The 15,194-nt window shown below is 42.4% G+C and overlaps 1 protein-coding gene across 4 annotated transcripts in view; it reads left to right on the top strand.

Annotated features, from left to right (window-relative positions):
* Positions 1–15,194, top strand: part of HSD3B7 (hydroxy-delta-5-steroid dehydrogenase, 3 beta- and steroid delta-isomerase 7) — an 81,835-nt gene that overhangs the window by 10,343 nt on the left and 56,298 nt on the right. For 3 of the 4 annotated variants that reach the window (XM_026721101.2, XM_087915942.1, XM_087915943.1), the window contains exon 2: positions 13,343–13,417. In XM_026721101.2, coding sequence (XP_026576886.2) covers positions 13,405–13,417 — 13 coding nt within the window. In that variant the 5' untranslated portion in view covers positions 13,343–13,404. The remainder of the gene's footprint in view (positions 1–13,342; positions 13,418–15,194) is intronic. The other variant, XM_087915946.1, reaches the window with a different exon arrangement.

Here is a 15,194-nt window from a genome sequence, read left to right on the forward strand (position 1 = left end):
GATTAGTATCCATCCATTGCTTCTTGTCCTGCCCCCAGATGCTTTGGATAATACACTGCTCAAAAAAATAAAGAGAACACTTAAACAACACAATGTAACTCCAAGTCAGTCACACTTCTGTGAAATCAAACTGTCCACTTAGGTAGAAACACTGATTGACAATCAGTTTCACATGCTGTTGTGCAAATGGAATAGACAACAGGTGGAAAGCAGAGGCAGTTAGTAAGACATCCCCAATAAAGGAGTTGTTCTGCAGGTGGTGACCACAGGCCACTTCTCAGTTCCTATGCTTTCTGGCTGATGGTTTGGTCACTTTTGAATGCTGGCGGTGCTTTCACTCTAGTGGTAGCATGAGATGGAGTCTACAACCCACACAAGTGGCTCAGGAAGTGCAGTTCATCCAGGATGGCACATCAATGTGAGCTGTGGCAAGAAGGTTTGCTGTGTCTGCCAGCGTAGTGTCCAGAGCATTGTCCAGACACCAGGAGGCAGGCCAGTACATCAGGAGATGTGGAGAAGGCCGTATGAGGGCAACAACCCAGGATCAGGACTGCTACCTCCGCCTTTGTGCAAGGAGGGACAGGAGGAGCACTGCCAGAGCCCTGCAAAATGACCTCCAGTGGGCCACAAATGTGCATGTGGCTGCTCAAATGGTCAGAAACAAACTCCCTGAGGTTGGTATGAGGGCCCGACGTCCACAGGTGGGGGTTGTGCTTACAGCCCAACACAGTGCAGGACGTTTGGCATTTGCCAGAGAACACCAAGATTGTCAAATTTGCCACTGGCACTCTGTGCTCTTCACAGATGAAAGCAGGTTCACACCGAGAACATATGACAGATGTGACAGGGTCTGGAGATGCCGTGGAGAACGTTCTGCTGCCTGCAACATCCTCCCGCATGACCGGTTTGTCAGTGGGTCAGTAATGGCGTGGGGTGGCATTTCTTTAGGGGGCCGCACAGCCCTCCATGTGCTCGCCAGAGGTAGCATGACTGCCATTAGGTACCGAGATGAGATCCTCAGACCCCTTGTAAGACCATATGATGGTGCGGTTGGCCCTGGGTTCCTCCTAATGCAAGACAATGCTAGACCTCATGTGGCTGGAGTGTGTCAGCAGTTCCTGCAAGACGAAGGCATTGATGCTATGGACTGGCCCGCCCGTTCCCCAGACCCGAATCCAATTGAGCACATCTGGGACATCATGTCTCACTCCATCCACCAACGCCACATTGCACCACAGGCTGTCCAGGAGTTGGAGGATGCTTTAGTCCAGGTGTGGGAGGAGATCCCTCAGGAGACCATCTGCCACCTCATCAGCAGCATGCCCAGGCATTGTAGGGAGGTCATACAGGCACGTGGAGGCCACACACACTACTGAGCCTCATTTTGACTTGTTTTAAGGACATTACATCAAAGTTGGATCAGCCTGTAGTGATTGTTTCCACTTTAATTTTGAGTGTAACTCCAAATCCAGACCTCCATGGGTTGCTAAATTTGATTTCCACTGATAATTTTTGTGTGATTTTGTTGTCAGCACATTCAACTATGTAATGAACAAAGTATTTAATAAGAATATTTCATTCATTCAGATCTAGGATGTCTTATTTTTGTGTTCCCTTTATTTTTTTTAGCAGTGTAGTACAGGTACTATTCTGTTCTGTTCTGTTCTATTCTTCTTTACCTAAGAGACAGAACTGAGCTGGAATGGACCTTGAAGATCTTCTAGTCCAGCCCCATGCTCAAGCAGGAGACCCTGTACAATTTGAGACAAGTGGCTGTCGGGTCCAGATCTTTTAAAAAACCTCCAGGGAAGGCAAGCCATATCACCGGTTAATTGTTCTCCCTGTGAGGAAGTTTCTCCTCAATTCTAGGTTGCTTCTCTTCTTGATTAGTTTCCAACCATTGTTTCTTGGTGCTTTGCAGAATAATTTGACCCCCTCTTCTTTATGGCAGCTCCCCAAATGCTGGAATACTGGTATCACGTCCCCTCTAGTCCTTCTTTTCTCTAGACTAGCCAAACCCAAATCCTGCAATTGTACTTCATATGTTTTACTCTCTGGGCTTTTAATATCCTAATTGCTCTTCTCTGCACATTTTTTACAAAATCTCAAACATCTTTTTTTGTAATGTGGTGACTATACTGGCTGGGGGATTCTGGGAATTGAAGTCGAGAAGTGTTAAAGTGGCCAAGGTTGGAAAACCCTGCTGTAGTGGATCCTTGAAAGAAATCGACAGCTTTGTCTGCCTACGTAAGCTTGTCTGCATACCTCCAGATTTTGAATGTTCCACGCCTGGTTCCCTGTTTTATGACAGCAACAGTGAAAGCTGGAACTCCCTCTGAGAGTAAAAGAGTGTGCGTATAATATGTGCACTGACCTTTCTTCCATAGCACCCAGCCAAATAGCTTGGAAGATATAAATGTCAGGTGACGTGCGGGGAGAGAGAGAGAGAGAGAGAGAGCTGACTTGTATATTTTCACATTGTGCAAACTGTTGAAAGAGGTTATGAAATGGGCAGGATTAGGCCAAAGATCCTGGTTGCAAATCTTCTAATGCTGGACCTTTTTGACATTGTCTTTCCCAGTGTGCAATTCTGCAAATCTCCATTCCACGTGCTCATTGCTGCTTTCTACGGCATTATTTTATTGATTATGTGGCATCAAAAGTCATTTTCAACTCCCAAGTGGCCACCTGCTAGGTAGGTTTTCTCCTTCAGGATCCTAACGTAGTCTTTCCCTTCTTCGAATGGGGTGTGTGTGTCCACATTGCCATCACAACTGAGTCCTTCCAACAAGTAGATGTGGGTCATATAACATCTTGCCCTCCTTCTTTCCAACTTTCCCATCCTTAGAGGTTTTTTTCCAGATGTTCTCCATCCATGTGATAAAAAAATATTGATAAAAAAATTTGAGAATATTATTAAGGAACAATTTAAAAAAACACAGGAGTTTTTTTGGGGAAAATAAAAAGTGTCCTATTGAAAATCAGCGTTTTTATCACCAATTTTTGGCCTTTGATCTGAGGTATTTGGGCAGGGGAAAAGCCTTGGGGAGATCAGATAGGGTTGATCCACACCAATGCAGGTGGTCCTTGACCTAACAACGACAACTGAGCTCAAAATTTCTTTTGCAAAGCGAGACAGTTCTTAAGTAAATCTTGCCTCATTTTGCAATCTTCTTTGCCATAGTTGTTAAGTGAATCACTGCATTTGTTAAGTGAATCTGGGCCCCCGTTGACTGCTTGTCAGAAGGTCGCAAAAGGGAATCACATGATCCCAAGACACTGCAACTGTTGTAAATACAGGCCAGTTGCCAAACATCTGAATTTTCATCGCATGACCCATGAGGATGCTGCAATGGTTGTAAGTGTGAAAAACGGTCATAAGTCACTTTTTTCAGTGCTGTTGTAATTCACTAAATGAATGCTTGTAAGTTGAGGACTTTGTAGGAATGATTCTTAATTACAGGTAGTCCTCAACTTACAGCCACAATTGGGCTCAAAATTTCTGTTGTTAAGTGGATTTTGCCCCATGTTATGACCTTTCTTGCCACAATTATTAAGTGAATCACTGCAGTTGATATGTTAGTAACCTGGCTGTTAAGTGAGTCTAAAGGTGATCACGTGGCCTTGGGACACTGCAATGATCATAAATATGAACCAATTGCCAAGCGCCTGAATTTGATCACATGACTATGGGGATGCTGCAAAGATCATAACTGTGAACAAAGGTTGTAAGTCACTTTTCCACTGCTGTTGTAACTTTGAACAATCGCTAAATGAATTTTTGTAAGTTGAGGATTACCTATCTTTTAATTCTAATGCAACAGTTTTTAATTTTAATTTTTCATTCAACTTAGTAAGAAATAATTTCTGAAGGGTCAAGAAAATTTGCTTTGCTGAGAAGGGTGGCTGTGTAATTAATGAATGAATTAATGAATCAATAAAAATACAGGAGCTGTTTACCCCTGGCTTCTCCTGCACAGTGTGAATCGATGCTACTGTCTGTAAAGTGATCATTTGTCTCCCAGTAGTTCGGCGGTTCGAATCTCTAGCACCATGTAATGGAGTGAGCTCCCAGTACTTGTCCCAGCTTCTGCCAACCTAGCAGTTCAAAACCATGTAAAAATGCAAATAGAAAAATAGGGACCATTTGGTGGGAAAGTAACAGTGTTTTGTGTGCCTTCGGTGTTTAGTCATGCTGGCCACATGACTACAGAGATGTCTTCAGACAGCGCTGACTCTTCGGCTTTGTAATGGAGATGAGCACTGCCCCTAGATGACTAGCACGTATGTGCAAGGGGAACCTTTACCTTATCTTCCTAAATCAGGGGTCCCTAACCCTTAGTCCATGCATCCTTACCAGTTCATGGCCCATTTGAAACTTGGCCATGCAAGCAGTGGGTGAGTTGACAGAGCTCCATATGCACATTCATGGATTTAAGTTGTGTGCACAAAACCATCCTCTCCCCTTTGATGCCGCCACCTGCTGCTGTCACTGTTGATCCCCAGAGCTGGAAAAATTGGGGACCACTTTCCTAAATAGCTGCTACTGCCCAATATAAGTGCCTGCTTGCTCTAATTGTATGGCTGAAATAGCTTTGACGCCTTGGGTGACCCCTCTGGGAGTATGCAGGGAGTATTACGATGACAACTGAGTTCCCAAATGTCTGTTGTTAAACAAGGCGGTTGTTAAGCGAGTCGTGTCCCATTTTACAAGCTTTTTTTGGCTATCACCACAGCTGTTATGCAAATCCTACAGCTGTTAAGAGGATCCAGCTCCCCTCATTCGCTTTTCTTGTCAGAAGCTTCCTACAGTTGCAAATGACAAACTCAGAACCCCAGCATGCTGCAACCATCATAAATACACGCCGAAGGCCAAGTACCTGAAGTTTGATCATGTGAGCATGCTGCAATGGTCAAAAGTGTGAGAACTGTTCATAAGTCATTTTTTTTCCCTAGTGCTTTTGCACCTTTGATCATTAAACGAACAGTTTTAAGTTGAGAAGTACCTGTATAGACTTGTGTGCATTCTTGGCTGGTTCCCTCCCAAGAACATCCTTCTTCCCCTGCCCCATCCAGAATGAAACAACACCGCAGGACTTGGTTTTGTTTCATCCTCCATGCAATTCTGCAATAATTCCCACAAGTGAGGGAAAGAGGAGGAGGGTGGGGGCGTGTTGTCTTTCAAAACAAAGGCTTCTGCAGCAAGGAGATAGCTTTGTTTAGCATTGGTTAACATGGTTCTCCAATCAAAAAACGAGGTAAGGTAGGTGTGGAAATATTTGTTTCTGCAACCCTTGCCAACTTCTCTTAACCTCTGCATTTGTTTTCAAGGAACTTACAGATTGTGCTGTCATTGGTCTTAGACTCTTATACCAATAGCAGGCAATTATTTAGATTACAGGCAGTCCTGTAAATATGAGCCAGCTGTCAAGAATTTTGATCACATGACCATGCTGATGCTGCAATGATTGTATTTTTTTTTTAGAATTGGAAGGGACCTTGGAGGTCTTCTAGTCCAACCCCCTGCTCAAGCAAGAGACCTTATACTATTCCAAGTGCTGTTCAGTCTCTCCTCTCCTCTTCTCCCCTCTCCTCTTCCTCCTCTTCTCATCTCTTCTCCATCGCCTCCAGTGATGGACCACTCACAACTTCATTCCAACAATCCACAAGGCGTTCCAACAACAAGAAGTTTTTCCATTAATTAATTGTTCTGTGAGGAAATATCTCTTTAATTCTAGGTTGGTTCTCTCCTTGCCTAGTTTCTGTAATTTGTTTGCCTTCAGGTGCTTTGGAAAATAGGTTGAATAGATCTGGGTGGTTCCTGAGTAGATCTGATCGGGATTCAGTGGCGTTGTAACTTTGAACGGTAACTAAACAAATGCTTGTAAGTCAAAGACTGACTTGTAGATTATGCCTCACTGATTTGGAGGGTACACAATACTAAAAAGTCTTGCAAGAGAGCCAATTGGTGGTAGTAGTTAAAGGGTAAAATTAGCAGCAGGGAGGCCCACCATTCTCTCCCAGGCCAACCTACCTCACAAGGTTGTTGTGGAGAAAAACAGAAGGTTTGAGTGCTGTTCATTGCCTTGAGTTCCTCAATGAAAAGAAAGAAATATTTAAATCTGGAAGTATAAAACATTCACAAACCAGACGAACTTATGTTAAAACGATCATTGGAGCAAAGGTTTGAACAGTTTGCATTGGTGGTTAAAGGTTGCTTGGGAGGATTGAATTTTTTAAAGCTTCTTTTAAAAGCCGGTGTGGAGGATGGGTCTTCAAGGTCAGCAATGAGGATGCGGAAGCCCATCTGCAGGAAGAGGGGCCTCCTGGGAGGGTCTTGGGAATAACAGCCGTACAGGAAGAGTGATTTGCTTTCAGTTGTACATTCCATAACAGCTGCATTTCTTAAGAACTTCAGCTTAACTCTTGTTCAATTGCATTATTTAAAGCAGATTCCTATATTTTTGTATCAGAGTGAGATCAAAAGTTCACCCTGTTTGGAAATTTAGAGAATCAGTGCAGAGTGTGAGAATAGGGATAAGGATAAGATAGAAAAGAACAGAACAGAACAGAATAACAGAGTTGGAAGGGACCTTGGAGGTCTTCTAGTCCAACCTCCTGCTTAGGCAGGAAACCTTATACCATTTCAGACAAATAGGTTATCCAATCTCTTCTTAAAAATCTCTAGTATTGGAGCACCTGCAACTTCTGGAGGCAAGTTGTTCAACTGACCAACTGTTCTAACTGTCAGGAAATTCCTCCTTAGTTCTCGGTTGCTTCTCTCCTTGATTAGTTTCCATCCAGGTTGCTTCTTGTCCTACCCTCAGGGGCTTTGGAGAAGAGCTTGACTCCCTCTTCTTTGTGGGCAGCCCCTGAGATATTGGAAGACTGCTATCATGTCTCCCCTAGTCCTTCTTTTCATTAAACTAGACATACCCAATTCTAGCAACCGTTCTTCATATGTTTTGGTCTCCAGCCCCACAATTACGTTTTTACTGCCCTCTTGTCTGCACTCTTTCCAACTCCGTTTTCATATTGTGGTAACCAAAATTGGATGCAGTATTCCAAGTGTGGTCTTTCCAATCCCCGTGAATGGGCTTTGGTGTAACTCGCTGGATTTGGTATATCTTTCTCAAATCATGAACAGAGATTTCCTGGTCATTTACTTTAGGTTGTCCTCTATTTACGAATCCAGTATTTCCACTGCTAAGCAAGACAGTTGGTAAGTGAGTTTTGCCCATACCTTTTGGCCACAACTGTTGTTGAATTGTGAATTTTGCCAGTTGTTAATGACCGAATCCTGCGGTCATTAAGTGGATTTGGCTCCCCCCTTTGCTTGTCAGATGCTGGCTGGGAAGGTTCCGAATGGTGATCATGTGATACCAGGACAGTGCAACTGTCTTAAATACATGCCAATGTCATCTGGTGCTTCATTCAAAATCCAAGAAAGAAATACTTAGACTCTTTTAATTAGAGGAAAGATATCTTTTACTGGAAATGAAATGGTAGCAACAAGAGAATTCTGCATCTGAGAAAATAGGCGCGTAAATCACATATACAAAGTGATGGAAATGTTCCCACCCCCAATAGTTCAAATGGTTCTTCCAATTAAAAGTTGTGAATATCATCATGTGGGCATCTTCAGGTGGTGATGAAGTTTCTGTCCATTGACCTTGGCATACTTTGATAGAGGTTTGCAGCTGCACAGAGAAAAGAAAGCTAAGCAAGAAATAGAAACCTAAGCAAGAATGTACTCTCCCCCCTCCTCAGTTTATACAATGCTAGTTTTTATCACCTCCAGCTTGTCCCCCCTCCTCCCCCCGTTACTTATGGCAGCTGAAAGATGCAAAGCAGAAGTAGATCTTGAAGGCTGACATTCGGCCCTCCTAGAAAAAAACACGTTCGTCCTATAAGAGAAAGAAATATAAAAGATACTAATTAATAATCAGGTATACAAAATGGACACATTTCTAGGGTTTACCAGGATACTTGGTACGAAAGGCTTTGATCAGTTTAGGGGCTCTAACAACTTTTTCGTTGACCCACTCAGCTTGGAAAGAAAGGAAGTGTTTCCAAGCAACCAAATATTGGAGCCGACCCCTCCATTTGCGAGAGTCCAGAATTTCTTTAACTTCAAAATGTTGTTCACCCTCCATCAGCAATGGTATAGGAGGATCAGTCTGGGTTGGTCTCAGATTGGAAGTATGTTCAGGCTTTAACAAACTAACATGGAAGACCGGGTGAATTCGTCGAAGAGTTTTTGGTAATTTCAGCTGAACCGCCACAGGGTTTACAATCCGTTCAATCGTGAAAGGACCCACATACTTAGGACCAAGTTTCTTCGACTTTTGAGTGGTTTGTAGATATCGGGTAGACAAGAAAACTCTGTCACCCACTTGATATGGTTTCTGTGGAGTTCTCTTTTTGTCTGCAAACTTCTTATGAGCTTGATGTGCATCATCTAATGCTTTAAGAGTGACTGGCCAATTAAGCTGGAGTTGTGTTATCCATTTATCTAATGACTGGATATTAGGCCTCTCATGAGGAAGTTCAGGTATGGGTACAAAATCTTGTCCTGATGCCACCTTGAATGGGGTAAATCCAGTACTGCTATGTACAGAATTGTTATATGCCACTTCAGCAAATGGCAATAGGTCAGCCCAATTATCCTGCTGATAGTTTATGTAACAGCTAAGGTACTGCTCCAATACTGCGTTAGTTCTCTCACAGGCCCCATTGGTTTGGGAATGGTGGGTGGAGCTTAAGCCCTGGGTGGAGCCCAATAACTTCAGGAACTCCCTCCAAAAGCTCGAGGTAAATTGAACCCCCCTGTCAGAGATTATGCACTCAGGAACGCCATGTAATCTATAGATATGCAAAATTAACAGTTTAGCCAAAGTTTTTGCAGATGGAATCTTCGAACAAGGTATGAAATGTACTTGCTTGGAAAACAAATTGGTTACCACCCAAATAACTGTTTCCCCCGCTTTAGGGTAATTCCACTATAAAGTCCATAGAGATTTCCTTCCACGGAGCTGTTGGTCTAGCCACATTTTGTAACAACCCTGCTGGCTTACCAGGAGGTCTCTTGGCTGATGCACAAATAGAACAGCTAGCCACATAAGTTTCAATGTCCTTCTTCAAAGTGGGTCACCAGAATTGCCGCTTAACCAAGTGTAATGTTTTGACATCCAAAGTGGCCAGCTGCTTTAGAATCATGAGCTTGTTGTAATATTTGACTCCTCAGTTTCTCTGGCACGTACAACTTGGTTCTCACCCAGGCCATCCATCTCTAACTGTACAATTATTCGAATGAGCCAGGAACCAATCATCAAGTTTTAGAGCGTCTTTTAATTGTGTAGTCAAGCCATTCGATAGATCCATTTCCTGCTTCTTCTTTTGGGCTCTAGTAACTACTGGAGTTGCTAGCTGTTTGGTTGGGACAATCGGCCGTATTACTTCCTGGCGAGTACTATTATATTGAGGTAGTCTAGATCAGGGGTGCCCAACCACCGGTCCCCGACCGGTACCGGTCCGTGGATCATTTTTTACCGGGCCTCAAAGCTTGGGCACTACCATCTTGTTTCGACGGCGCTTCCAGGTTTCGGGTTGCTTCCAGGTTTTCGGTTGGAAAGTGCTTCTGGGTTTTCAGTTGGAAAGCAGCATTTGGGTGCTCGCGCCTTAGTTTCGTCGAAGGGGGTGGTGGCTTCGAACGAAGAGCCGTCCCTATGGCGGTGGAGTCTCGCGTTACTCAGGTACCGGTCCGTGGAAGAATAAATAATTGTGAAACCGGTCCCTGGTTCAAAAACGTTGGGGGCCACTGGTCTAGATAGAGCATCCGCCATGAAGTTCCTCCCCCCTGGAATGTACTTCAGTGAGAAATTAAACCACTAGTTTCCACATGACCACATGACCACGAAGATGCTAATAACTGAAAACCCACCATAAGTCACCTTTTTCAGTGCCATTGCAACTTCGAATGGTCATTAAATGTATGGTTGCAAGTCAAGGACTTCAATATTTCTCATCCTGAAGGGCTTCCTCATCAATTCATTTTGAAATTATTGGAGTTGGAATGAGTTGCTTTCTAACTGCAGTAACAACTTTGCTTTCTGAAGGAGAAAAAAAGTGAAATCTGGAAAAGAAAATATCCTGTGTATGCTTAGAAACACCTGTTTGAGTAGCTGCTGAAGGTGAAACCTATTGATGCTCTAACAAGATATCATGTCTGTGCAAACACAGCTTGCAATCTCAAAAAAAAAGAACATTGAATAAATGAACATTGAATAAAGAACAAACTGACTCCCCCATTTTAGCCTCACACATGGATTCCTAAGGAAGAATGAGGCTCTTTTAAGCACACTTTCCCCCCAACAATTTTATTAAACATTACAATTAAAAGCTAAGACAAACTAAAACAATATAAAAGAATAAAAAGGAAAAAAACAGAGAGTGCATAAAAGGAAAAAAGAAAAGAAGGAAAAAATTAGAACATAAGAAGAAAAAAGAAAAGAATTATATAAAGAAACTACTTCACCTTTCATCACATTCTAAATAATTGTAATAATTTACCACATTACCTTAAAAATGCAATAAATGATGAATTCTTTCCATATCATATGTCTTAACTATAAACAAATCCTTAAAGATTTGTTGCTAAGTCCTGATCAGCAAAAATCTATTAAGGGTTAACAGAAATAATAACAACTCTCTTATGCAAGTTTAATTTAGGAAAGTTATCTAGGTCATTCTTTAGGTTGTTATTTGTATATCCTTTTTAATTATGAGGTTTTTAGAGAAACAATTTGGGATAAACGGTTAAATTGCTGTCCTGTCACTATAAGGTAAAGGTTCCCCTCGCACATACGTGTCAGTCGTTTCCAGCTCTAGGGGGCAGCGCTCATCTCCGTTACAAAGCCAGAGAACCAGTGCTGTCCGAAGACATCTCCATGGTCATGTGGCCAGCATGACTAAGTGTCGAAGACGCACGGAACGCTGTTCCCTTCCCACCAAAGAGGTCCCTATTTTTCTACTTGCATTTTTACATGCTTTCGAACTGCTTAGGTTGGCAGAAGCCAGGACAAGTAACGGGAGCTCACTCATTCTTTCACTATATACATACCTAAATATTTAATGCATTTGGTACAAATGCAGAATTAATATTACTTAAGTGGTAACCATATTTTTACCTATTGGCATCCTCTCTGACTGGGATTAGTTCCTCCTATTTTATGCATCTATCATTTGTATCAACACAAGAATAGTAATGTGAGGTTTAGAAATAAACAGAAAATTATCATCTGTACATAAAACTGGTTTATTTTAATCTACCACTTGGTAAATATCCCTAGTTGTCTTATACGGTTCCAAGCCTAGGAACCCATACAAATATCAAAAAGGAACCGCAAAGGTGCTCTTTTTAAAAAAGGCAACTGGACTTTGTTTTTCCTTGAAGATGTTTCGCTTCTCATCCAAGCAGCTTCTCCAGTTTTGACTGAAGTCAGTCAGAACTGAAGAAGCTTCTTGGATGAGAAGTGAAATATCCTCAAGGAAAAACAAAGTCCAGTTGCCTTTTGAAAAAAAAAGCACCTTTGGGATAACCATGACCTGGATGACTGAGAATCTCTATAGACATCAAAAGGCAAAGATGAAAGTGTTGGTTTCATAGGAAATGCTCCAGAATCTTTTGGGGTACAGAGAAGATCTCAAGATTAATTCATTTCCCCATTTGGCTTTGAGCAGCAAAAACCCATGTTCTGGAGACTTCATCTCTGTGCCAGCTTCTTGTTTAGCGTATGTGAAATTACACACGCTATTTCTCACAAGTGTGAATTAATGTCTGGGCCAGACAATCGAAGCCAATAAATCTTCTCTAATTGCATCTCACTATAATAGATCTCAGAATCCAATTAATGATAAAAAGCAGACATTTTCCCATGACTTAGAGCATGAAACTGCCTAACTTTTTTGTGTCATCTGCATGAAGCATATGATGATATGAGTCATCTGCATGAAGCATATTGTTCTTAATATGCTTTGTTATACTTGACACACAAGCCTTGGTCACAATCCTTAGTTCTTTGTTTTTGGCTTGGTGTGATGACAAACCAGGCAAACCAGGTCATTATGGATTTATTGAAGAACACCCTAGCTTGCCAATTACTGTCAGGATTTAACAACCATTGCAGTCCTAGTTAACTGCTCAGGGTCTGGATCAGAGTTAGCCCAAAACTCAATCCACTTAGATTGGCATTGTTTGCTGAGATTTTTCAACTGGCAAGATTGGGGAACTAAAAATGATTTCTCCCTTATCTTTAGGGGGAAAATATATATATTGCTTCATAATGTTTTGCAGTTTAGGGTTTGTCATCTTGAGCTCTTGCCATCCTGGAGTCGACGGGAGCTATCGTATTTGGGGAGTTATAGTATTTGGGGTGTTATGATATCTCAACAGCTGGGGAAAACTTCATGAAATGTTTTGGGCTGCAGGTTTCTACAGCAAAAAAAAATGTGGGTTTTGATTACAGAGAAGGGAAGGTAGATCTATGCTGCAGGAACCAGCAGACAAACCACAGCAAACAAAACTTGCAGTTGAGTGCCTTCTGTGGAGCAAATACTTTCTCCCTTTCCTTCCTTTCATCATGTCCCTTCCACTCCCCTTCTCTCCTCTCCCCTCTTCTCCTGTGTCCCCTCTCCCGCTCTCCCCCTCTCCTTCTCCCACCTTTTCCCTCTTCCTCCCCTTCCCCTCCTCTTTCTATCCCTCTCCTCCCCTTTCCTTCCTTTCTTCTTTTAGCTGTACCCCAAAGAAGACTTTCTGCTTTGAAGCAGGGGTTTTTCAGGATGTCTCAGACAGATCTTTCCTGTCCTTGATCCTTTCCCCCTTCTCCAATCTTTCCATCTAACACCTTGGCTTCTTTCTAAATCTCTCTCTTCTACCATCACTTCCATATGAAGAGAGTGCTTGCCTTTTCTCGGGAAGTTGTTGCCTTCAATTCAATCTCCCTCCCTCTCCCTCCCCTCCCCTCCCCTCTCCCTCTCTCCTCCTCTTTCTCTGAAGAATCAGAACCCCTCCTTGGGTTATATCTCTAGCCAAACCAACATTTGTAAACCTGGTCAATGAGCTGCTAACCCTGCATGCCTTCAGCTCTCTGTAATTACTGTGGAGTCAAATGAGAACTGGCAGGTGGTGTCACCAAACATGAGTTGCTGATGGTCGTTTGTGAACTCCTACATACCTCTCTTCAGAACAGCACACATGTAATTAAAATAATCTGAATCATAGGGTGCATTTTAAAAGGGAAGGCTGGAGACATTTTTCACATTAATTGTTTTCTTTTTCTAGCATTTGAAGTCTTGGGCTTGTCTTTGCTGATACCAGAACTAGAAGCCATCCAGACAGTAAGAATGCAAATTCCTGGTAAGTGTCTCACAAGAAATAAGAAAGAAAACAGTAACCGCAATTATAAAATGCCTTGTCTTTCAATTCTTTTTCTCTCTCTTGTAATACTACTGAACTTCATAGATCTATTTCTCCATCCATACTTTATATAATTAAATACTGCAGAAAAAAAGACGAAAAGGAAACAATAGAAAGCAAGCAAGCAGCACACGATAGTAAGAACAAAATTATATGTATCTCCCAATTCTTTTCAGCCACATAGTTATTATGTGGAAATTGATGGTTGGATAATGGAAATGGAATTTCTGCATGGTTACTTCTAGAAGCGTAGTCCTCTAATGCTGGATAAATAAATTTATTGACCAAATTTCAAGGTGGATTGATGTCTTGATGTTCCCTGTGAGTTACTTACAAACATAGATTAAGTATTGTGTGGACAATTACAATGCAGCATCCTCAGCCTTCATGAAAACTGTTTTATACACATATCTGTTTGAATATAAATAAGCAGGGGAAGTGGCTCCAACAGTTCCCAGGAATAACATCAGAGCTCTCTATCCAGAAGAGTGCTAGCAAGGATTAAGATCCCACACAGAACTCTTAATTTCCCAGACACTGATAGAAGACCTAAAATCGAGGAAGACACAGATCATCATGGGCGAGAAAGATTTTTTATAATATGTTCCTGAGGTTTTTCTTTTACTTCTCCTTCCTGAATATTGCAAGGAGCTCTAAATCTCTTGCCTTGGGTCTGGAATAAGGGCAGGGGGATAACAGAAAAACACAGTTGGAAGGGACCTTGGAGGTCTTCTAGTCCAACCCCCTGCTCAAGCAGGAAACCTACACTGTTTCAGACAAATTGTTGTCCAGTCTCTTCTTAAAAACCTCTAGTGTTGGAACATCCACAACTTCTGAAGGCAAGTTGTACCACTGGTTAATTGTTCTCCCTGTTAGGAAGTTTCTTCTTAGTTCTAGGTTGCTTGAGCTATGGTGGCCCAATGGTTAGAGTGCAATACTGCTGGTTACTTCTGCTGACTGACTGCAATTTGGCAGTTCAAATCTCACCAGGTTCCATCCTTCTGAGGTCGGTAAAAAATGAGGACCCAGATTGTTGGTTGCAATATGCTAACTCTGTAAACCTCTTAGAGAGGGCTGTAAAGCACTGTGAAGCAGTATGTAAATCTAACGCTATTGCTATTCCTTCTTTATTCAGTTTCTATCCATTGCCTCATCTCTTGCTTTCCAATGCTTTGGAGAATAGGTTGACCCCCCTCAAACCATCAGTGTTGGAGCACCCACAGCTTTTGGAGACAAGTCTTTCGACTGATTAATTGTTCTAAGAGATGGGCCCCTTGCCAGGGGTGGGTTTCCAATTCTTTTCCTAACAGTTCAACGAGGCCGCGCTTTGCCTAAGGTAGATTTCAGGCCTAAGGTGGGACTTGAACTCAGGGACGCCTAATGATTGGCCCAACGTCACCCAGATGGCAACATCTCCTGGCAATTGGCCCAGAGACCCAACCAAGCATTCGTGGTTAAGGAGGGACTTGAACAGGGGTGGGATTCAACCGGTGTAATAACTGGTCTTGTGCATGCATGTGAGCTTCATGAGCATGCATGCCAAACGTGCATTGCGTGCGCGTGCACAGCATTTGAAAATCTTCTTCTCCTGTGCTGCGCAAAGCAGCTGGTTGAAAAATCAGGAAATCAAGGACAGCCTAGAACCTGGGTGGGCAGGTGGGCTAAACAGAAGAACAGAAGATTTTCAGAGCAAACCGGTTGCCTCTCAGCTGATCTT

Source organism: Pseudonaja textilis, chromosome Z (assembly GCF_049901715.1).
Source record: "Pseudonaja textilis isolate UNSWEBS1 chromosome Z, rPseTex1.2, whole genome shotgun sequence".
NCBI lineage: Eukaryota > Metazoa > Chordata > Lepidosauria > Squamata > Elapidae > Pseudonaja > Pseudonaja textilis.